The following is a 24210-nucleotide window of genomic DNA, read 5'->3' as shown; positions in this document are numbered from 1 at the left end:
TGCTACGAGTTTGGCCTCTTCATGCTTGATCTTCATCTAGGCTAACACAGTCCTGCTTCACTGCTTAAGAAACCAGACTTTGTGCAGTAACTCCTGACACATTTAATGTAAGAGACTGGAGCTGTTCTGGTGATAGCTCCCTTCTCCTCCCTGGTCAGAGAAGTGATTCTGTTACACCAGTGAAGTCCTTAACACCCACCCCAGCTTTAGCTCTACTGAAGCAACAGCAGGCAGGGGCTCCAGGCGTTCTGTGCCTGGCAGTGCTCACATCGTGGCTGTGCCAGTGGACAAGGGCTGCTGTGCCAGGAGCCAAGGCATCTGCTGGGCAGGGTTAGTGCCTGATTGGTAAGCAGCTGGAACCAATCCTTTTCCCCTAATAACACAGTTACACCAGCCTTATTTGTTTTGTTACTTTATTGAAAGTGGCAGATCCCTTTCAATGTTTTTGAAAACGAAACCCATTGTTGCTTTGAATATTGGACAAAGGGTGCGGGGATTGTTTCCTTTAAAAAGTTTACTCGTTACACGGCAGAGCATGCGAGTAACGACACAGGTACCTCATCAACAGGGTTTGCTACTGCTGTGAACAGCAACTTTAAAAGCAGCAGGGGCCCTTGTGCTGGCCTACAGCCTCTGCCTTCACCCTCTCCATGCATCTTGTCTATACTTGAACTTCTCCTCCGGAGGGAAAAGTGGGCTTTTTCTGTTCCTCCTAACTACAAGCTCTGAGCTGGCTCTCACCACAGAACACTGCTCTGCATCAGAGAGCCAACAGCAGCACCTCTTCTCTACTGTACAAGTTCATAGTGTTGCTGAGCCTGCATTTATCCATCAGGATAAATAAAGCATAGTGAAACACCATACACCAGGATCAGGGAACCTATAGTCCCCCCTTAACTACTTGCAGCCCAGCACTTAAAATCTGCAGGTCTGAATTTAAGTACCAAAAATCAAGCCTTGTTTCTAACCAAGTGGCCTGTCATTAAAAAAAGTGCTGAACAGCTGTGTGGAAACCACTGCAACAGCTCCAGCCTTTGTTCTCAGTGGCTCTGGGGTGAGCCGTATCATCCACATACAAACAGCCAGACAGAAAGATCTGGATAACTGAGTTCTTGCTGACTTCATGGGAATCTCTTTTCAGTTAGAGAGCCGCTCTCTAATCAACCAGCTATCAGGGGTTATTTTCCTAAATCTTGTTTTTCTAGACCTTTAAAATGTAGATTTAAGATCTGTGTGCCTACCTGAATTAAAGGATTTGCTTTATAAACTAGCATGATACAGAAAACCAAGCTCCTGGGGACAGCTCTTCTGGAATACCTTAAGCAGCCAACATAGCAGAAGATGCTTTACTTTCTCTGCTACCAAACAGCACCCCAGCTTGTTAACTGGAGCAGAGCCCTGGCTGCAGCAAGTCTGGATCCCAGTCTGAAAGAGGAGCCAGAAAGGGAAGGTTGAGAAGGAGAGGGGGGCCTAGAGCACCTTTTGGGAATCCCCAGCCCTACCACACTGCTGTGAGCCAGCCAGTTTTTGTCTTCCTGTAGAGCACAGGTTCTTGCATCAAAAACTGCTATGTAGTGCCCCTCTGCCTTGTGAGCCAAAGCCCTGCTGATGTCTGCAGCTCGTGTTCCCCCCACTCCCCTTTTTAGCCCTTCTGCCCCATGTGGGCCTGCACAGCTCAGACCAGCACTGCCCAGCCTGCCTGTGGAACTGCTTCAGCTGCCAGGAGCGCCAAGGACAGGAACTCCACTAGCTCCCACAGCAAACACACACGCTTTGCCTTCTGCTCCCTGGAGACCCAAGACAAGTTCTGCTGTTGCTTGAAGTAGATGAACTAAGGCCTAATACAAAATGATATCCCAGAGCCAAAAAAAGAACAATCTGCAAAACCCATCATCCTATGGAATGACAGGCTGGGAAAGAGCAACTGTGTATCAGCTCAGTTGTTGCAGCACTGGAAAGCATTGTTACTTGTGTGTGAAGGGCTTGAAGTGATCCTCCAGAACATCTGGAGAGCTGGTCTCATTCTCCCAGAGGCCCTACATGCCTGGAGAGCTCCAAACATCCCTGCACTCACACATGACTGCTCACAAACACTTCTTTACGAAGGGTAGGAGACTAAACCCATCAGACTTGCCTGTGAAACATATATCAGTGGAAGAGAATCTCTCTTTTTCCAGCAGCCAGGCATTTACCAGAAACAAGCTGCGAATCAAACCAAACCATAATGGACACATCCATTGTAGGAAAACAATTAAAAACTGCATTGATTACATTGTAAAAACAATTAGACCACCCATCTCGGGTTCTGCAAAAGGTCTAAATTGTACTTGCATTGCAAACGCCACCCTGGGTTATCATGGAAACATGGTAACATGAAGGCTCTGAAATGTCCTGGGGTCCATCACAATGTCACATCCAAGGGCAGATGGTGGTCTGGATTAGAGATGTAGTTCTTATGAAGCTGGAAAAAATCCTTCCCCCCTGACAACAACAGCAGGGAATGTGTGTGTCAGCGGGCAGAGGTCAGGTGGTTCCGACTGTGTGAAAACCTGCAAGGAAGAATTAACAAGGCAGAACTGGTCAGCACTGGCTGTTGAAGCTCTCACTTGGAATGGTTTGACACTTCTTCAGGTTTTCAATATTCAGTTTTGACCTAGTAAGTTTTCAGCAGTAGTGTTTTATGGTAAGAAAGCAACCACATCTTTGAGGTTTTGCAAGCTCTGCTTCTTCCCAAACCAAGTACCTTGTGCTTCTGTCCTGTCCAGCAGTGTAATTTCTAGGCTGACAGAAGTGAATGATGCTGAAACAACTACCTGTCTGCAGTCACCCACACACATCCTCCTGCTCCGTCAGAGGCTCAGGTTATACAGGTATCACAGGACACCTTCTGTGACCTCTATGGGTCAGCCAGAAGAATGAGTTTTTTCCTCCTGGCGTTAAGTGATTATAAGGTGAGGGTTCTACTCAGTCCCACACATATTTGCTTGGAAACTCCGATGACATAGAAAGAGAAGCCCTCTAGGGTGGCCATGATATTTGGTCCTTAATATCTACAGCTCTTCTTTCCTTTACAGCAGAATGTAGAGGTCAATCAGGGGGTGAGATCCAGACTCAGGGTTTAGGAAAGGTGGGTCCTGCATGACCACAATCTGATCTCCTGTGACCAGGTGACCCAATAAGTGACAGAGGGGAAGGCTCTGCATGTGGTCCACTATCTCAGACAGCATTCTCCTGGAGAGGCTGCAGCCCATGGCTTGGACAGGTACACACTCCTGGCTTAAAAACTGGCTGGGATTGGCTGAGTCCAGAGAGTGGTGGGGAATGAAGTTACACCCAGCTGGGACCAATCACTATTAGGGTTCCCCAGGGCTCAGTTTTGGGACTAGTCCAGTTTAATGTCTCTATCCATTATCTGTACAAGAAGATCGAGGCCCCACTTAAGCACATTCACAGGTGACACCAAGTTGGGTGGGCATGAAGGCTCTGCAGAGGCATCTGGACAGGCTGGCCCAAGACAAATGGCGTGAGGCTCATCAAGGCCAAGTGCCAGGTCCTGCACTGCAGTCACAACAGTCCCCTGCAGTGCTACAGATTTGGAGCAAAGCAGCTGGAAAGCTGCCTGGTAGGAAAGGACTTTGGGATGCTGCTCAACAGCAGCTGAACATGAGCTGGCATGTGTGCAGGTGGTCCAGAAGGCCAGCCATTGGCCTGGTGGCAGCAGCAGTGTGGCAGCAGGACCAGGGCAGTGACCATCCCCCTGTGCTGGGCACTGGTGAGGCCCCACCCTTGAGTGCTGTGTCCGATTCTGGGCCCTCATGACAAGAAGAACATTGAGGAGCTGGAGCATGTCCAGAGAAGGGAACAGAGCTGGAGCACCAGGAGAGGCTGAGGGAGCTGTGGTAGCTCAGCCTGGAGAAAAGGAGGCTCAGGGGGGACCTTCTGGCTCTGCACAACTCCCTGACAGGAGGGGGCAGCTGGGATGGGGGTCAGGCTCTGCTTCCAGGGAATAGGGACAGGACAAAAGGGAATGACCTCAAGCTGCACCAGTGGAGGTTGAGGCTGGTAATCAGGAAGAATTTCTTCACAGAAAGGGTTGTCAAGTATTGGAATTTGCTGTCCAGGACATGGTAGAATCACCAGCCCTTGAGACATTCACGAAACAGCTGGATATGGCACTCAGTGCTCTGGTCTAATTGACACAGTGGTGATCAGTCAAAGGCTGGATTCAATCTTGGACATTTTTTCCAGTCTTAATGATTCTGTTCTCTTCAATAGGTACTTGAGTTACAAGGCACAAACTTTAACCCACCAGAAAGAAATGCTTAGAAAGCCTAAGTTCAAGGGTGTAAAGACTGTATAGTTTGGGTTGTGTTTATAGAGGCAGCCAGAGCACAGAACAGCTTCTCTTGGTGTGGTACAACACTTCCAGCCTGCTAACCAGGAGGAGCCAAATGTTACGTTTCTCTCTCGGTAAGGAATGGGTGAGATATAGGATAGACCTGCTGTGAAAGGGAGAAAAGCCAAATTCCAGTTAAATACAGCCTGATAAATCTGTGACCAGGTTAGCTGTGTTGCTACCTGCAAAACATGGATGTGACTGGACTTGGTGCCAGCAGTGGAGCCAAGTTTGACCCAGCAAAGAACTAAATTCTACCAGACTACATTCCTTCACAGTTTAATAAATAATTCTTGTCAGGAAAAGTACACTTTTGTGTATATCTAAAGGTGGGCAAGCAGTGACTAGTTGCACATAGTGCTTTAAAGCACATTCCTTGCAATTAAACAGATATTTAGTAACAGAAACTTTCTATCCCAGAAGTGATCCCAATGAGATTTTGCATACTCCTTGCTGCCTGGGTAATGGGACCAGCAGGACATCATATGTGTATAGATATACATGCAAAATTAAGGTGAACAGCAACATCTTTCTGTGCCCTACAACATACATCTACACTACAGAAACCTGCCCAGTGTAAGGAAAGACTTCTGAGGCAAAAGAACTGTTTCCATTAAATGAAAGCAATTAAAAGAAGTGTCATAGGAACTCCTGTGTCATCAACATTCACTTTTGTCTCTCTTGACTGCTCAGCCCTGACCTTTGCACAGCGGTGGAGCACAAGAGACACATGGTTCAGTGCCGGCTCTGCCCCAGCTCACACTCAGGACACTCACTCACCTTTGGACCCGCTCCACCATGTGTGCTATCAGTTTATCAGAGATGCCTGGGCAGGACTCCTCGGCCAAGCTAAAGGCATTCTCCAGCTCCTCCATGGCTCCCACATTGCCTCCAGTCTGCTTGTGCTTATCTTTGAGCTGCAACCCAGAAACAAGGCATTAGGTCCTCATTTTGTTGCACAAAGCACTGGTCAATAAATGCAGCACTGACATTAAAGCCCTTTCCCTCTTATTATGACTCCACCAGGGTGTAGGAGGACACCCACATTCCACTTAAATAAAGAGCTCATTTGTAGGTCAGGAAAGTTGAAGTCCAATGTCTGGGGTTCAAATTTGCCTCCAGGTACTAATGGCAATTGAAGCCCTTACCTATCGGATGTACTCTAAAACTAAACGTATTAAGAGATGGGCCCACAGCCCTGAAAACTCATCAGCAGTAACAGCACAAAGAACTCCAGGTGTGTCTGAAGCAGTACAATCACTTTTGCTGCTAATGACAGCCCAGCACCCAGACACACGCAGGCTCACAGGCAGGTTGGGCAGAATATATCCAACGCCAGGAGTTAGTCACCACCACTTTTAATAACCACAAAAAAAGACTTGGGTTGCTTCTAGTGACTGGGAAAGCAGACAACGGCCACACCAGGGATCCTGAGCCTCTTGGCCTCCAACACTCCTCTCTATGAGAGCTTTACCCAGGAGGGGCAGGGGAAGAAAGTCCACACACCAAAACCTGCACACACAGCACCTGCCTCAGTTTGCATCTCTCATGGTCAGTGCACTCTGACTTGGCCTCTACTTGCACATGTTTCCAGCCGGAAATAAAGTTGAAATAGCTACAGCTCTGTTGAGAAGGAATGCCTGACAGGTGCTGAGCCTGAAAGAGTCCCTTGTTGGAAATCCTACATTTCCACCCCCAGCAGCAGTTCCTCCCACAAGGGGCTGATATGACAGCTCCTTCCCCATCACACAAGGAGCTAACAACAATCAAGCATCCTGTTGAACAAGCAACATCTGCCAGCTTACCACTGTCCAGTTCAATTAAGCTCTCATTAGGCCCTGCTGATTAAAGGGCTTTACATGATCCCCAATTGTAGGATCAGCCCTTCCTGTTGTTGGAGCTTACCTTTTCTTGGAAAGCAGAACAATGTGAATGCTAATCCCCAGATGCAGTCATTCCTGTGCACTAAGTCCCCTGGTGGGAACAAACAGTTCCCAGCCAAAGAGGGCGACTGTCTCCTCAGTGGGGCACCCCTTCCTTACCACAAAGCTGTGGGAACAATCCATGCACAACTCTGCTCAGTCAAAAGGGGCACAGTCATGGAGGGCAACTCACTTACACATCAAGGACACAGATTTCTTAGGCCAGAAATAGTTGTGATGCTAAAGCCAAGGATTTGATGTGTACCTACCAAAGGCTGCTTTGCCTCAGAATAAGCACAGCATCTGTCCTGAAGGTAAGATGTCAGTTTATCATCAGCCTTCGATGCCAAGCCCCTGACCTTCAGCTTGCCCAGCAGCCTGTGATGGGAGCAGTGTGTGCTGGGCTGCCTCTTCCCACTGCAGAAGAGCTCTCTGGAGGCTTGCAGGAATTAGAGCACTGCACTGAGCTCAACCTTACCAGGCCTGAATGTCATTTTACCTCCCTGCTCCACCATGTTTCCAGATTTGCAGCTGTCCACACTTGCTAATGACTCCTCGTGGGCCATTTTCAGTATTAACATCCAATAACACACATGCAGGGATGGCAGATGAAAAAAGATAACAAAGAACATCTCAGTCAGACTTCCGTTCACAAAGCCCAGCTTCAGCCCCTTTAGAGAAAGAGGGGATCAAGCCTAGCTGGTTTAAGATGCAATCATACAATAGTGAGGAGGACAAAGTTTTCAGTTCTACTTTTCTACCAATAGCAAAGAATAATACATGCAACCAGCAGCAAAGCAGGTTTCCAACCTGGAGAAGTCTTTCAAGTACCCTCTACTGCACACTAAAGTCAGGTTATTTCAGACACTGCTCAGAACACTTCCTGCTCCCAGTTTCATTCAGTGAGATCTGCAGAGCCAGCAAAAGTCTAATCAAAGGAAAGGGGGATCAAGAAACTGGGGCAACGAAGTCAAACTAGCAGAAATGAAATGTCTGAGAAGCCACTTCCTCCCTGGAATTGGTGCAGTAAGATGAGTAAGGAAAAGCACAAAAATGCATTTATAGTCACAGCCCTGAGCACTGGAGGCCTCTAAACTGAACAGAGACCCAGGCATCAGTGATTGTGCTGCACAAACAAACTGCATCACAAAACAACATGGTTTTAATGTGGTTTCATCTTATAGCTCTGGGCCTACAAGAGCCAGGTCACTGGCCTCATGCTCCAATCTCAGAAAGTCAAGCCCCGTGGGGCACAGAAGAGGCCAGTTAGATAAACTCTCAATTTCCAAAGCGGAGTGGTCTCAAGAGCCTGCTTGTCAGCATGACCTCTGCTTCCTGCTGTGCAGCAAACCCTCTTTCCACATACTCCACATAGCAGTAGACCTGAGAAAAGAGACTTAAATCTTTAAACTGTCCCTGGAATACCACAGCTCTCTCTCTGCTGGGCCATGCCATCAGGATCCAGAAGAATAACTCCTCAGGACCACAGAAAGGGTGTCTGTCACCAGCATCTCAAGAATAGAACCCTGACATGCAGCATCTAATTGATTTCTTCTAAAGCATAACCTCCTTTCCTACCCTTTTGCTGGAAAGAGCAATCAGAGCTCATAGCCAGCAGCCCCCTTATGATTATCCTCCTCTTCTCTGACATCACCACCCAGCTGGAAAGGTGAGCTGTCACCTCTCTGCTGATACAGACACCATCCTATTGTTAATGGCAGCTCTTACTTCAACACCACATCCCCATCCAGACCACAAGGCAGGGGAACTGTGTTTCTAAACATATTTTCTCCACCTGCCTTCCAGAAGCTAGGTGGCAGGGAATATCTTGGTCTTGGCATTCTACCAATAGCAGTCTGTACAGACCAAGAAATGGCCTAGTAACCAGCAAAGGCAATTCCTGCCCTAACCTACCTACCTTCCCCTCAGTGACTCTGCTGTGGACAAGCACAATGACAGGTCAGCTCAAGTACCTATCTGCTCTAACAGGAGCTGCACTTCAGCCACAGACATCAGAGTCTGGAGCTGGCATCAACAAGCCTAAGATACAGGTAAGAGACAGATACCTCTCTATCAGATCCTCACCAGAACACAGAATACCAGAAGGATAATACCAGAATACCAGCCTTTCTTCCAACCACAAATGTTTTCAGGAGGATACACCAGGGACACACTTACTTTGCCCATATATGGTCTAGCCTTCTGAACTGGTACAAATGCTTCAGAGTCCCTTAACCCTACTAGACACCTCACCACACCTCCCTTCTCCAAATCCTTCACATTTACTTATCTGTGTCAGGTATCTCTTCATCTCCAGTCAGCAGAGATACCAAGAAGGTTCTACTCACCTCCCCAAAAACTGGGTGAACAAGTGTGGAGAGACACTGTGACCGTGGTTGCCGCTTGATGGGCTCGGTAGGCTGGAAAACAAGGAAAGAAGTTACAAGCACAGGCACAAGCTTCCAGGGCACATGAAGCCTTTGGTGAATTCACAGCACCTCCATGGCAATCCCATCACCAGATCTTGGGTAAAACCATGAGTCACAGTACCCTGATGACGTGGAAGAGGCAACTCTGGAGCACCAGCCCTTGGTGCCAGATTGCAGTAAATTTCAGACAGAAGACGAGTGCCTGGTGGCTTTCCCAAGACACCCAAAGCTCATGTTAGTTCAGTCCACTTCAGAAAGACCAGACAGCACACAGACCTTCTGGGAACCATGAAGAGCCATTCCTTTGTGCAGCTTGCTCAAGGAATTGGGGCGAATGGTTGGTGGGAATGTCCAAATTGGACCCTGGTCTCCATCCTCTGCATCTCCATCACTGCAAATTAAAAGTAGAAAGTCAAGACAAAGCCCCAGCTCCATACACTGGGGGTTTGCCCATACTTTCCCAGAATCACAAGTTCTCCCCACCTGACTGCCATACTGCTGCAGGCCTTCAGGCTTTTCCCTATTCCAGAAAAAGTTCTGAACAGAAACCACTCTAGTCTCTACAGCGCATATACAGCATCAAAGAGATCTGAGCTAAGTACTAATCATGTTTCCAAATCATCACATTCACCTCTCTGATCCAGCCAGCTTAAAGAAGTTTCTAGTGCTAGTTAAATTTAGGAGAATTTCAAGACAACCCAAGTTCACAATGTGAGGGGCCAGTCTTAGATGTTATAAGCCAATCTCCCTGAGTCCTTGGTCACTTGAGTCACTGCCACTACAGGTGAAGAGCAGCTCTGTGACACTATTCTGCCCATGAAGTGCCCTTTCCACACCCTAGGCCCATAACTTGACTGTCCTGTATGGCAGTGCAAGGATTTACCCCTGAGTACACATACACACCAACACAGCCTGGAGCTCTTGTAGTTAATGAAAAATGCATAAAATACAGGCAACAAGAGCCCTGTTCTACTGGTTACACACAGACTAAACGTTTTGTGTCAGTACTCTGATTCCTTACACTCAGCAAAGAGGCTCCCACAGGTTAAGACTAGAACAGAGAACTGAGTCCCACTGAACAGGAGGTAACAGCTTGGCTCTTCAGGCAGCACTCACTTGCTCACACAAACGAAAGCTCAAAGGTAAGATCTCAGGTGGGGAAAGGACATGAGCTGTTTGCAGTAGGTTACCCTGGGGCAAGCAGGGACATCCCTCTGTGTAAAACACGTACGTACATATCGGAATCACCAGAGCTGGAATCTTCTCCATGGCCCTCCGACTTCCAGCGTTTGAATCGATCAATCAGCTCCATTAGGAATGAGGTTTTCTTGGTGTAGCGTGTGATGAACTTGTGCTTTAGCAATTCTTTAGCTGTCGGCCTCTGGAGCAGATAAGGAAAAGCATGTCACATCCAACCATCTCGCACATGAAACTCACTGACTTCAACTGGAATCACAGAATATCCTGAGCTGGAAGGGATGCACAAGGATCATCAACTCCTGACCCTGCACAGGACAGTCCCCAAAAATACTACCAATCCCCAACAAAGTGCCTGAGAATGTCATCCAAATACTCCTTGAACTCCTGGCAGCCTTGGGGCCACGACCACTGCCCTTAGGAACTTGTTCCAGTGCCTGACCACCCTCTGGGGGAAAAGCCTTTTCCTAATACCCAACCTAAACTTCCCCTGAGACAGTTTCATGCCACTCCCTTAGGTCCCATTGCTGGTCATCAGAGAAAAGTGATCAGTGCTCGACCCTCCACATCCCCTCATGAGGAAGTCCTGCCAGGCTCATATGTCCATCCTGTAAGTTCAGCAGTTCTCTCTCTCCATGATTCTGGAATCTTCCTATTGAAGGAATTTTTGACCTCTGCTGACTTTTACCCAAACTCACAGGTAGGCAGCAATACTCACAAATCTAGGATCCTTATTGAGGCAGGCTTCCACAAACTCCTTGAAGGGCTTGCTGTGGTGACCCTCAAGTGTTGGGGGGTTGTTTTTGGGGATCAAGAAGAGAACCCTCATAGGATGCAAGTCAGAATTTGGAGGCTCTCCCTTTGCTAGTTCAATGGCAGTAATCCCAAGGGACCAGATGTCTGCCTGGAAAAGAGAAGAAGAACACAGAACAGCAAGGTGCAATTCTACAGCATGAAAACACAGTTTTAGGACAGCTAATCACATAAATCAAATGAGACATTTCATGTCTGATACACAAACTTCTCCAGCAGACTCTGCATCGTAACAGAAAAGAATAATTCCTGTAGTAACAGCACTTCCAATCCTTCTTTCTGTCCTAGCACCACCTCATGTACAGTAGCCCCAAACAGCAATCCTCCTGCTCCCATCTTACCTTGAAGTCATAAGCAGACTGTTTGATGACCTCTGGTGCCATCCAGAACGGCGTCCCCACAAAGGTGTTTCTCTTGATTTGGGTGTCTGTCAACTGTCCAGCCACCCCAAAGTCAGCCAGTTTCACATCTCCTTGTTCTGAGAGCAGCACGTTGGCAGCTGTACACACAGATAAGCAATTAAATCTGCTGCCCTCTGAATCACCTCCAACCCACACAGAACTGAATACTGAGAAGAGCCCTCCTGTGGCACTCTGCTTAAACCCAGTGATAACTCTCAGCCTGGATTTCCAGCTTCAGACTCATTCTCATGCTTTGAACTCCACTGGGTAGCAAGGAGCAAGCTCATGCACTTTGCTGGATCAGAAGGGAAACATTGTTAAGGAAGCAGGAAATAGATGGGAATGGCCACACCATCAATTAGATGTGATACCTGGCCACACAAAGAAGGAAGGGCAACACAGTCTCTAATACTCTTGGTGTTTTTTTCCCAGAGTAGCATTCAGCACAGGTCAAATAGCAGCTCCTTCTAAAGAGCTCAAGTTCCACTCTTGTTCTAGTTCCCACTCACTCCTAAGACTGTAACTTTGTGGAAGTCTGGGAATGGAGGTTTTCCACAGGACTGTTCCTTCTGAGACCCTACCTAACAGCTTTCAGCACTTCCCCACCACTGGCAGCCAACACCCCTACACATCTTGCAATGATAGAATTGTGCAGTCTTACATACACAATGAAATCTTTTCTCCCAGTCCTCATGAGGTTTCTGGTAGCCCTGCCTGCTCACACCCCCTCCTGCAGTGGGTTGGAGTACTGAGCACCCGACACTGGCCCAGCTTCACAACACTGTCCTCCTATCCTCCTGCAGTACTTTGATGCTCTAGGCTTGCTGCAACATTGCTCTTTGAGAGGCAGATGCCAGCTCTCTCTACACTACACGTGTCCAGTGACTATAAAAAACACCAACACGATAAGCTGACACAAGCTGCCCTAATTTTCTAGGGCTGTGAACCCTGCATGAGGACAGCTCACTTCTGCTGTGAGCTACAACCACAATAACCAGCACACACAACCTTCGAGTGCAGCAGCAAAGCAAATGTCCAGACACAAGTCAGCTAATATCTGAGCATGCCTTTCATTGACTCCCTTGCTTTAGCTCCCTGACTGTCCAAACTACAAATCTACAGATCAGATCAGAGCTACAAATCCTGACTGTTACTCTAAACCATAAAGACATGAAAAGCATGAATTGTGATACAGTGACAAGCATCAGATTCAGGAAACAGCAACCCAACTAGAAAAGCAGCATTGAGAAACAGTCTTTGAAACCTTGCAGATTACAGTGAATATAATATCTCTGAGTATTTTTTTACTAACATCCCTTACAAGAAAGGGAGCTGAGCTCGTCAATCTTACCTTTGATGTCTCTGTGGATCTTCCTCTCTGAATGTAAATAATCCAAACCCTTTAGGATTTCTCTCAGGATAGTAGCTATGTAAGTCTCCTCCAGCGGTCCTGGCTTCAGCTGATAAAAGGCAGAAAGATGACTTAAAAGAGGGTGACTGATGCCTTGGATTTTCCAGGCTCTCAGCTGGTTACTTGGAAGCCTTGGCCAAGCAGGTCATACTCAAGCATACAAGCAGGAAGCACCTTCTTGCACACCTGACGCATGTATTACAAGCAGAATGCTACTGTTTGCAGCTGGCAGCAATGGAAAAACTTTGGGCGATTTTCTGCTAGTTTATCAGTCTGTTAAAGGCTTCCCAAACCAACAGCCTGGAAATACATTGGCCAAGAGAACATTTTAACAGTTTCTCTTGTTCAGGTCTCTCTGCCAGCATGCAAGTACTAAATTTCAGCCTCTGAGAAATCAATACTCAGGCTGTGGAGTAGTGCATCAAAGCTCTTCTCCCTTCCATCAGTTCTCCTCTAACAAAGTCCTGCCTTCTCAGTGCAATAACTGAGGTTCTGACACTCAGATAACTTCTGCTGATCACAGCCCACCACTACACCTTCCTCCAAGTCATTGCAAGCTCAGTGATGTTTTCCCTACCTCACTAGTTACCTCTCTGGAAAAATGGGCATTATTGTCCTAAAGAGAAGGGAAAAATGCTGTGACAGAATACAGTGAAGCCTGTGGGTAAATCCTGCATTTGTATTCTCTCAAAATCTGGGGTAACTTAATCACAGACCATGTCTTTACTGAGCTATGCGAGCACTGAGCAATACCATGACTGATGAGGTGAAGTTCAGATTTGCAATGCTCAAAAACAACTGCCTGCGCTCACTTTTCAGTTCACTGGCTCTTTCCATCATAGAGCCAGCACAGCATGCTGGACAACAGTGCTGGGACAGCTGAGCTCCATGAAAACATTCCCTCTGTCCTGGGATAAGCATAACCAACATGTCTGTCCTGCTTACCCCTCAGGCACAGGGCTGCCAAAATGATGGTGTGTGCCAAGTGAGTGTCTGGCTTATGGGCATTTCACAGACCAAGTCTTCAGCCGGTATTTTTCATAGTCCAGAACTTGCCACTTACCAAATCCAGGGCTGAACCTCCTCCCAGGTACTCCATGATTATCCACAGCTTAGTGCCCTGCAAGCAAAAGCACAAGTCGAGAGCAAAGACAGTAATAAAAGCAGACAGAAAAGTGAAACATTCATGAGGCAGCAAGACACAAGAGTACTCCTGTACACAATCCAAGAGATGCTGCACACTGCAGCTCTCAAGGGCTTAAGGAAGGAGCCCCAAGCTCCCCCTCTTCTGCTGACACAGCAATTACAGAGGTGGACCTGCCTCCAGCACATTTCTAACTCTCAGTCTGCAGTTTTACCTGGACAAGTGCCCCTACAGGCTGGTGCCTGTAGGGCACTTCCCAGCCCACAGGTAAGCTTATTCCCAGGTTGTACCCCTTTAACATCTCTCCAACAGCTCATCCAGCCTAAGTCCTTCTTGGCAATGGCAGGGGAGCACTGCAGCCTTTGATCTCATTAGATGGGCTGCCAGCTTGTAGAGTACAATTGGCAAGACACTCTTACTCCTCAGAGAAGAGAGTCCATGCTGAGGTTCACAGGGTCCCAACAGAAGATAAGTAGCAGGTCCATGAAACTACAGCAGAAGGCTGAGAAAACGCATTATGGCCTTTGAAAAATAAGGGAGGAATATTCAGGACCCAAAGAGCTCAGAAATTGTTTGCTGCAATCCCACTGCTACATTCATCTCCAGCAACCAGCATGCATAGGCCACTTCTGCTCAACACTACTTCCATTAGGGATTCCTAAACCTGTTCTCAATGGAAGCAGTATTAGTACTCCTCCATAGACTCAGTTCATATTCTTTTCATCACTTCTGATGAAGTAGTTTCAACTTCCTCTTTTTTTCAGAGGCATAAATCCCTCAGTGGTACTGCCTTAAGACTGTGCTATTCTAGAGAAGTACTCCATCAACTTCCCTTCCAGAATTGTCAGACCAGGGAAAGTTCAGTCTTCAACAAATAATTTGCTCTCCAATGAAGTGCCCTTTCTTGATACCACAAAGCATAGGGCACTTCACTTAAATGTGCTGAGCAAGTGCCTTAAAGCCCAGTCTGCTATTAAGTGCACATCAATGCAGTGGGCAGAGACACCACTGTTCCTGCTGCCATGCTGCCACTCACACATCACTTTGTAGTGCCATGTGCCACCATCCACTCATGAGCCCTCCCCATTCCCAAACTACTGGCAAGGTACCACCATGGTTTGTCCTACCTTCAAATAGGAGCCATAGTACCGGGTAATGTAGGGACTATCACACTGGCTGAGCACTGTGATCTCCTGCTGAATGTCCTCAATCTCATCCTCAGCCTCCTCCAGATCAATGATCTTGATAGCAACCACTTCCTTGGTGCGGTTGTCAATCCCTTTATACACTTCACCGAACGATCCTTTGCCGATCCGCTCCAGCTTGGTGAACAACTCCTCAGGATCCACCCTGGAGTGCTAAACCATGAAGCAGAGATGGGAAAATTCCATTAAGTTCCTGGGCTGCAGAGCACCACACATACTCATACAGCTCATTTTCATATCTGTGCAACTACTACATTGATAAATTCACCTGAAACTCATGTATCCTAAACAGTATTAGAAACTTAGCACAGAATATATTCAAGATTAGAACTAAAGAAACCTTTTCCACAGGCTTTCCAACCCTGCAGACCACAGTGGGGGAAGAAAAGGAGGGAAGCCCAGCATGAGAAGGTCAGCAAATATTGCTATGGAAAGTGTCAGCTCCATGTGGGACAGGGCCGCTCAACTGCAGGAACCAACTGGTGCCAAAGCAGCTCCATGAGCAAGCATCTGTTCACACTTCAATACAGACCAGCAAGGGGTACCAAAACCAGCTTTCTCTTGGAGATCTGCATGAGAAAAAGGGCACAAGAAAGAGGCCATAAAAATGTTTCCCTAGTTAGCCTTCCTGCAGTCAAAGACTGAAATTATTAGAAAGATCTTCACCCTTTCCTACTTGTCTGGAGGATGAAATATTACAGTTATATGAATTCACATTTACTGTCTTCTCTGTTGCAGCCTGATTTCCAGGCAGCACCCAGCCCAGCTCTCCTCAGACATTTGTAGATGGAGCCTAACATCTTTTGGAAGGTCAGCAGCAAGGAGGAGGCAGGAGAGCAGAAAGGACACGTCCATCTACCTGACCTGCTTTTCTGTACCTGCCTCTTCTCTGGCTGGCAGACCCAGATGCAAAGGCAAATAGCATCTCCAGTTATTAACAGAGAAATACTGACTTTTTAACAGCAGCTGCACAGTTAATTTTTTTATAAAGGTGAGTATGGATAAGAAAGGGAATAAATCACAGTCACTTTTTCATGCTACTTAATTCAGTCCACCTGCAACCAGGAGGTCCTTCATGCTACTAAAATGCTCTTCATAATTAGTTTTCCTGCCTTTTTTTTTTTTTAATACTTTGAAAAAAAATAAAACCCTGGAAAATATGACCTGACCTTAGGAAGCAGCCAAGCCATTAGAAGGAATTTTCCACATCCAGAACTTCTCAGTCTCACCTCCAACACATCACCCAGTGAGAGTGCTCTCTCACAAGGGCCTTGAGTTGGCAGATCTTATCAGAGAACATGGAAGCTGCATTTTTCCATCTCACACCAGGTTCTAGCAGCAGGCCATCGTTGAGCAGCCTAAGGTGTTGCTTAATGATTAAACCAGCCTGTCATCACAGGTTGTTTGCCTTCTGTGCATTGCTCTAAGCCAGGCCCAGGTGAGCTTTACAGGCAGCTCACCCAACAGGATTTCCACACAAACTCCAGTCCAAGATACAGAAGGATAACCAAATATCCTTTTGCATCCATAGCAACATCCAAACAGGCTGTACTTTGGACAAATGCACTGAAACAGACTAGAAGGGATATTCTAGATAAAAAGAACTGGAGATATATAGCAGGGACTGGAGAGAGGGAGGTGGGGGGAAGAGGATTTGAGCTTGAGAAATGTTAGGGGACAACATGAGAATGATGACTGCAGGCAGGGAGAACAGTCTGACTACTCCAGGCTCACTACAGACCAGGAGCAGTTTCCACCTCTTGAATGACTTGGAAGAAGGAGCAAGAAAGTGACCCAGACATTACAGTGACCTACTGCATCCTAAAAATGCCTATCAACTTATCAGCTACTCCCACACATCAGAGAGAAGGGAGAGAAAGAGGATCACCTCCTAGAAGCACCTGCTCAGCTCAGGGAAGAAATACTACCCAGATGAATACTGCAGGGAAGCAAACCTTCAAGAAAACATTCCTCCCCTCCCACGTAACTTTTCCATGAGGTAAGAAACAGCAAGGTGGAAGTAACTGCTCCCCCTTCAGCTTGGTATGGCACATAAGAGAATCAGGACTGATTTCTCTAGCTCAAGACATCAAACATAAGGGCACCAGCTGTGGCAGGCAGCTTTTGAGCAAACCACCACTTTATGTGGCAGGCTCTGTAATCATGGACAGCTTTGTAAACAAGCTTCCAGACTTGGATGTTGGTTTATCCTGTTTTCAGTAGAACAAAGAAGTTCAGGTAGGTGCAGAGAAGGAGACAGAGCTTCCTGACAAGCAGACAGAAATTCTGCCCAAGGGTCTCAGGAAAACAATGTAACTGATGGGCAGATGAGACAGGCCCACCCCCATTAGGGTGGAAACATTAGGACACTTCGTTTGTAGGTACTGGATTTACCTTCCCAGTCCTGACCTGGAAATGCTTTAGAGCTTACAGGTGACAGGGCAAGAGTCTGACTCTATGGAGGACCTGAGGATGAACATCCCTTGAGGCACTGGCCAAAACGACAGAAATCAGACCCAGCAACAGAAAAAATCCAGGGAGCCAGCACAGGGCCAAGGGGTACAGAGTCATTCCAGCCACAGTTACAGTCTCTGGACACTGCTGGAGAAGCATAGTTTGCTGATTAATTTCTTCCCTTTCTGTAAACAGGGAGGAGGAAACAAGCCCATCCCCAATTCAAGCAGGTCAATATCTGCTCAAGAGAACACCTTGTGAACTACCGTTGTGGACACAACGAAAGAAATTGCCAGGTGGCATTTTCAGGAACTCAGAATTTCCACAACAAACTAAGATGACCTGTCTACAGGACATGGTTCAAAAGCCCTTGTACATTAAAAAAAAAATGGTTTTCCATTTTGAAACACCATATGGTGACCTGTGCTGACAAACAAAAATGTTCAGATCTGTGGGCATAAAAGCCTCAGCACTTACCAGAGAGCAGTACAAATGCAGTTCCACCAAGAATGGAGAACTATGGAACCACACTGCTCTGTCAGGAGAGAGAAGGATGCACTCCATGAGCCTGACTCTCCCCATTCCCAACACACCTGTACTTGCAAATCAACATGGTGAGAGGTGTAACAAGCACCATCCCTCCCACTCCTAAATATGAATAATCTCAGTACCTCAGTATCTTGTCAGAGAACCACCCTGGCTGGAAATCCATCTTCTGAAATTGCACTGCTACAAACACCTCGAAAACTTCATTAGTAGGAAGCAACAGAATCCAGATGAAATGCTTTTTACCTGCTTAAATGAGCACAGATAACCCAAAGCAGCTTATTAGGACACGTCACCTTTGCAACTGCTCACCAGCTTGGGTTCCTCCCATTTTTCTTTCGCATTCACAGAACCCATCAGAGCTGAAAAATGGAGCTCCAGGTCAGCAGCAGCTGCTCCTTGTTCTCCTACTGTATGTAAAGCCATTACGGGATGGTCACTACCTTGTAACTTTTTGTTTGACTGAATGCTTGTTACACAGCAGTTCTGATGCAAAAAGCACTGAGAGCAGTCAGCCAGGTACTAGAGATGGCTCAGGCAGGCCTGCGCAGGCTTTGGAAGGAGAGCACACAATGCACCCTCTCAGCTGTAAGTGCCGGAAGGGAGTAAGTATGAGAAGGATGATGACAATTTCCTACTAATGTGCTTCACTTCTGCCCTCCGGGATCCAATCTCACAGCACAGGAAAGAAGGATGCTCTGTCCTGACAGGTGTGGGAGTGTTTGCCATCCTGACTGATGATACCATGTTTCAAAATGGACCAATTCACTGCAGCCATCAGAAATTAGGAATCACAGTGCGTTATGAGACAAGCTGCTTCATGGGGGAAGAATGGTTTTGGCAGCTCTGCCACCTCCAGCTGTGGAGACATGATATCCACAGTCTTTGAGAAGATGTGCATAAGTACCAGAGAAGAAGGGTAAGTATCTGCTCTCATTTCAAAACTACTGCCTGGAAAGATAAGCTGCATATTGGGAACAGAAGCAAACACCACTTGAACTAGCTGAAGATCTTCTCTCTGGGCCGTGTCCAGCTGGATCTTACTCTCAAAATATTCAAGAGCAAGAATCATGCCTGCAGTTGTTGCATAAAACACTGAGGGATGCTTAAACACTTTTGGAAATGAGAAGTCCTTAATGTGGGGCAGGCTGGAATTGGAATCACTGTTCTATATGGGAGAGGTCTATGGGAGAACATTGCCAAGGCCACCATACTTTATGAGCTGAATCTGACACAGAATGTGTTCAAAAGGTTTCTGTGGAACTACAGCTACATTTAGTGTTATTTCTGACTGGAGCACTTTCCAACCAAACAAACATAATTTTGCTCTGCCAAACACAGTGGAAGAAGGAAGAAGGAAGTTGGTTTTAACAGAACTCTTCTGCTCTTCTCTTTCCCTCATTGCCTCCTCTGCTCCCCAACTTCCCACCCAGCATGCTGAACAGTCACCACTGGGCTATCAACAGTCTCTTTGGTGAAACCAGCTTTGTATCTGGAACCATCTGAAAGCTTCCCTTTCTATATGAAATCTGCGAACAGCTCTCTGCAACTGCCAAAACCTGGGATAGTTTTGAATTTCTAGAGTACAGAAAAGAAGGAAGTTTGTGTTCAACACTTTGAAACACATGTGTTTGTCAGACTCCCAGCTCTCTTCACAGACAGTATTCTTTTGCTTCAGGAGGTGAAAAAACTTAGCCAAAAAAACCTAAATGGCTTCTCCAAGGAACAGCAAATCGAGAAACAGAGCTCAGATCAGACCTTTAAACATAGTAACTAACACAAATACATCACCCAGCAGATAGAGCTTCAGACCAAGACTGAAGCCCTGCAGTGCTGTGTGCTCACAGCACAAGGGAGCCAAGGAAAGAGAAGAGACAACCAGCTGAGGCAGGGAAATGGAAGCACAGAGGCAGAGCAGCCTGGGCAGTGGCCTAAGGTAACTCTGCTTTATCAGTACCGGAACTGAGAATTAAAAACAAGTCAAGCCCCTGACATCCCAATGCAATTCTTAGTCTCTTGATTTTCACAGCACCTGCCACTACTCCCTAAATCCCAGTGAAGAAAACTTCAGGTCAGTTCCTATTTTTCTCCCAGCAAGCCTCAGTTACACAGATGATGAGGCTCCACCAAGGACTCCTGGAAAGACTGGAGGAATGGACAACACAGATTGGTTTCCTATTCCAAGGTCAGACAAGAGAGTCAAGGGATGACAGGGCTTGAAAATGCCTAACATTTCCGTAACAAATTCAGAGCTGAAACCACTAGAATGCTGATAAGCTTCATGAGGGAATGCTGTGTACAAAAAAAGCTTCAGAGCAACCTCCTCTGCTGCTACAGAACTCAGTTTTCAGCCCTAAGCAGACAGCATCCTTCCCTTTCTCTCCCTGTACAGTGACTCAGCCAGGCATTATATGTACATTTAATTCCATATACACTTTGGGGAAACAGTTGATGTGAAAGACAGCATGCAACTAACGTGCATTGCAAATCAATTTTAAATCAGTAAAGGTTCAAAGAAAACATTAGCTCAAACCACTAAAGCTTTTAGTAATTCTACGCCTAGGAGCAGAACAGAATAATGCCCCAAAACTCACGAAACAAAGGTTTAAGAAGACCTATGTTCAGTATTGACATCTGCCAATAATCAAACACACCACACAACCGAATTCAGAGGGAAGAAGATGCAAGCCAATACTATTAAAGTGGTTTAGCTTTTAGTCACAAATCCTGGCATCATCTTTCCACTCTCCTCTTATGAAAATGTCATCATAACAGTAGCATTTAAATGCATCCATGGAGGCTGAGATCTCTTGGAAGAGTTATGACCCGGTATCAAATATCACTGCCTATTATGCAGCAAGGTTACAAGAACCATTTTTCTGAGATTAATGCCATGAACCCTTTAGGAAGATATGCCTGGCAGAGCCAGTATACATAGTTTTTCTGTTCCCATTTTTAGACTTTCCCTTCCAAAAATACTCAAAAAGACAATAACTCCTGACTCCCTAGAAAGAACACAGTTAATCCTAGAGAAAGGATCCACAGTGGGTGAAGAATTCACTTTCTGTATGGCTGGCAACACAACACTATCAGCCCAACACCAGGCAGAGAGACATAGGTCAGTCAGCCAACAGGAGTAAGCTGAGACCTGTGCGAGAGAGATAAAGAGTGGCAAAAAGTGATTTTCTGGTTATTTATTTGAAATCCTTGTATCAGGAACAAACACCATTATGCAAACCCTTGAAGAGAGTTTTAAAACAAATTTTTAATCACCACTTACCTGGCTAGCAAATTCTCTCAGGTGAGCCATGCCTATAGGATGTTTTTTTTTGCAGAATCAGGGAGGATTAGGATGTTGCAGCACAGCGGGAAAGTGATTTCTCCACTGGTCAACTGTGATAAGCAAGAACACATAGCTCTCAAGTGAGGTTCTTGGAAGCAGGTTCATTCCCCTGAAGATGGCCTTGATCTTAAGTGCTCCTTGAACCTGCCAACACGTTCTAAGTATGCTAGGCCCTCCTTGCACAGCGCATTTCTCAATTTTTTAAAGAAATGCCTTCCAGGTGCGTCAAGGAACTTCATTCTAATGTTATACACTGACCAAGTCCCAGGCTCCATTTTCCCTACCATCACCTCAGCATGCTCGCCGGTATTATAGCTAACCCCACAGTTCTATTGCCTCACCACCACTCCCAGCATCTTCCCCAGCACAGCCCACAGCATCGTCCTCAGACACTGCTTTTCTCCTGCTCCTCCTCAGCAATCCTCTCTCTGAGAGCACTCCTCCGCTCCCACTGTCCCTGGTACAGCCACTGGCAAAGCTCAGATGCTCAGCACACACCTTCCTCTCCAGGGAACCCCAGCCCTGCACCACCCCGGCCGCTCCCTCTCCGGTGCTCCCCAGTTCTGTTCTCCTCAGCGGCCCTTCCCTCCACCCCAGCAACAGCTGAGCCCCAACCCAGCCCGGCCCCCTCAGCCCAACCCTCCCCAGGGCCCCCGTCCCCAGCATCCCTCGTCATGGTGCAGCCCCACAGCTGCCCTCTACTCCCATTCCCGTCATGGACACCTAGTCCCACCTCACACCTCAGAGACCTCGCCATCATGGGCAACTCAGCGCGCCCCCCCCCGCGCCCCGCCCGGCACCCTCAGAGTCCCTCCGTGGCGCATCGCCGCCCCGCCCGGTCCACGCAGGCTCGCCTGGCCCTGAGAGCCACCGCACCTACGGACAGCGCTGGGCCGCCGTCCGGAGCGCCATACCGGGCCCTGGCGCACGGAGCCGCCGCCGCTCCGAGCTGCCCCAGGACACCAGGCGAGGCGCAGGGGGAGCGCCGGGCCGGGCGCAACAACAAGGCGCGGCGGTGGGGGAGGCCGCACCGCATGGAACGCTGGGAGATGTAGTTTTCACGATGGGCCACCAGGCAGTGGAACCTAGTCCTGGACTGCAATACCCAGAATGCTGCGCGCGCAGAGGCGGGGCGGAGCCGGAGCGCGGGGGCGGCTGGGGCGGGGAGTCCTGAGGCGCGGGCGCTGCCCGGCCCAGCGGGGCCCCGCGACCGCCGGGGAGGAGGTGGTGGGACAGTCGCTTTTGTCTTCCCAGCCCAGCCTCACGGAGCTTTCCTCTCGCCAGCCCTTACGGGGCTGTGCCCGGGAGCCCTCCGCCTGAAGCCAGGCAGGCCCGCCCTCAGCTCTTCTCCTGGCCGCTGCAGGGTGAGGGGCTGTCTCCGCCCCGCCGGGGCCTGCCGGTGCCCTCACCGCTGGACGCCAGGCCCTCGGGGGAGCCGGCAGAGCGGTAGGGAGGGGAGGCGAGGAGATTGAAGCTCCTTCATGGCCTTGTTCTCAGCGCTGCATCTGCGGGCTTGGGTTTTCCTTCACGTGCTGTAATGTTAGTGGCTGACTCACGTTTTTCAAAGGAAGAAAAAAAAACAAAACCATTTTCTCAGCCTCTTCCCAGGCAGCCGGTCCTGCATTTCTTCCCTGAATTGAACAAACTAGGCACAGCATTTCCCTGGCGCTGACACACAACGCCTTTATCACAACCTGCTGCGTGTAATGGTGAGCTGTTGTTGCTCTGAAGCACAGGTGAGATATAGCAAGAGGAGCAGCCCTGGGAAGTGTCTCTGCATAAACACACGGATCTGGGCAGCAGCCAGCAGCTCCCCCACATTCCTCTTCCCTCCTGCATTGCCTTCCCCATGTATCTCCCTTCCTTCTGTTTCCTTGCCCCTGATCAAATCAACCAGCACTTTGAGGTACTTGAATGAAAACATCAAATAGATAGAGTATGAAATCCTGCAATGAAATTCTGGTTTTGTATTTAAAACAACTGTACCTCACAGAGCTCTTGCCTGTAGGATCCTTGGGTTGCTGTAGCTTTGAGTTGATACCTGCAGGACCAGCCTTCTAGCCCCACAAAATCAGACCACCTTGTCTCATAACCTTATTCCAGCAAGACACCTTTACTTAGGAGATCTATGAACAGACAGAGAAATCAAAGCTGCATGTGAAGCAGGAAAGGAAGGAGGATGAAGTTCTGCTCTGGTTCCACTGTAGCAAGGACCAAAGGGTGAACTGTCTGACTTGCTGTGTATGTTATTTAATGTTCATTTGTCTGTGGTGCCTCAAAGACACCTATTGTCACGTGAACAGTCATTAATTCAGCCACTGTCTACATGAAGCCAAAAGGCAGAAGTCTTACCAAAAAAAGTGCATCTTAATTAATGTGCCAACTCTGAACATACACACAGGAGCAGCAATTAGTCAGCTTAGGGTAAGTCTTTTGTAAGGGTGATTGTCATGTGGGGTTAGCATGGCAATTCCTTCTGAAATTGCTAAAGCTGGCTCAGGAGCACAAGAGACAGAGGGGTTCAAATGTGGGCTGGTGTAGCTGTCAGGGGACACTGGTGTCTCTGGGGCAGATAAGAGCTTTTGGAAGCCAACCTGGTTTTGCTCTGTGTTGGTGCCAGCAGGTGGCAACAGCGCTTTGCGGCCCCGGCTCCTTGCAGAACCCGGCAGCCCCACTCGGTCCCTCGCAGCAAACGGCTGCACTGCTCCTGCCGAATCCCCGCTGTTCTGTTACTGCTCATCCCTTTCCTGCGGCCCTTCGTGCCGGTGCATGAAGCAGTGCTCAAAGTCAGGAACTCAAAGCTGTTCGCTCAGCCTTGAAGCAAACGTCTCCCTTCCAAAGGAGGGAGCAGCAGGTTGGGGAGAAGGGTGGGTTCTCCCTGTACCTGGGTCTCTGTCCTAGGATTCTGAGCTTTCCTGCTGTGTGAGTGGGGCTGTTATAAATGCATAT

General features: G+C 47.8%; 1 protein-coding gene across 4 annotated transcripts; it reads right to left on the bottom strand.

Annotated features, from left to right (window-relative positions):
- Positions 1 to 396: 396 nt before the first annotated feature.
- STK25 (serine/threonine kinase 25) lies at positions 397 to 22266 on the bottom strand. Of its 4 annotated transcripts, none has more exons than XM_015638114.3 (12): positions 22138 to 22266; positions 21199 to 21311; positions 14841 to 15071; positions 13633 to 13689; positions 12510 to 12618; positions 11099 to 11256; positions 10663 to 10848; positions 9983 to 10128; positions 9024 to 9138; positions 8667 to 8738; positions 5177 to 5313; positions 397 to 2549 (listed from the first exon to the last, which is right to left on the bottom strand). In XM_015638114.3, exons 2-12 carry the CDS (start codon positions 21226 to 21228, stop codon positions 2510 to 2512), a joined length of 1281 nt encoding a protein of 426 aa, XP_015493600.1. In that variant the 5' UTR covers positions 21229 to 21311; positions 22138 to 22266; the 3' UTR covers positions 397 to 2509. The 4 variants fall into 4 exon arrangements, with proteins under 4 accessions (XP_015493600.1, XP_033372674.1, XP_033372675.1 ...); XM_033516783.1 differs by lacking the exon at positions 397 to 2549 and adding an exon at positions 3938 to 4502; XM_033516784.1 differs by lacking the exon at positions 397 to 2549 and adding an exon at positions 3938 to 4502 and having other exon boundaries at positions 22176 to 22194.
- Between the last annotated feature and the right edge of the window lie 1944 nt (positions 22267 to 24210).

The sequence above is a fragment of the Parus major genome, chromosome 9 (genome assembly GCF_001522545.3).
Source record: "Parus major isolate Abel chromosome 9, Parus_major1.1, whole genome shotgun sequence".
NCBI lineage: Eukaryota > Metazoa > Chordata > Aves > Passeriformes > Paridae > Parus > Parus major.
The sequence above is the reverse complement of the archived record's forward strand: the minus strand, read 5'-3'. Positions and strand labels throughout refer to the sequence as shown.

Bases quoted from the DNA above. Each gene is read 5' to 3' on its own strand.
- STK25 (XM_033516783.1), bottom strand. From the start codon at position 21,228: ATGGCTCACCTGAGAGAATTTGCTAGCCAG. The intron at 11,257-12,509 runs GTAAGATTGACG...CTGTGTGTACAG, and splicing joins GATCCACAGAGACATCAAAG to CTGCCAACGTGCTGCTCTCA. The intron at 4,503-5,176 runs GTGAGTGAGTGT...TCCCTTTCACAG, and splicing joins ATGGTGGAGCGGGTCCAAAG to CAGGTCTATCCTATATCTCA.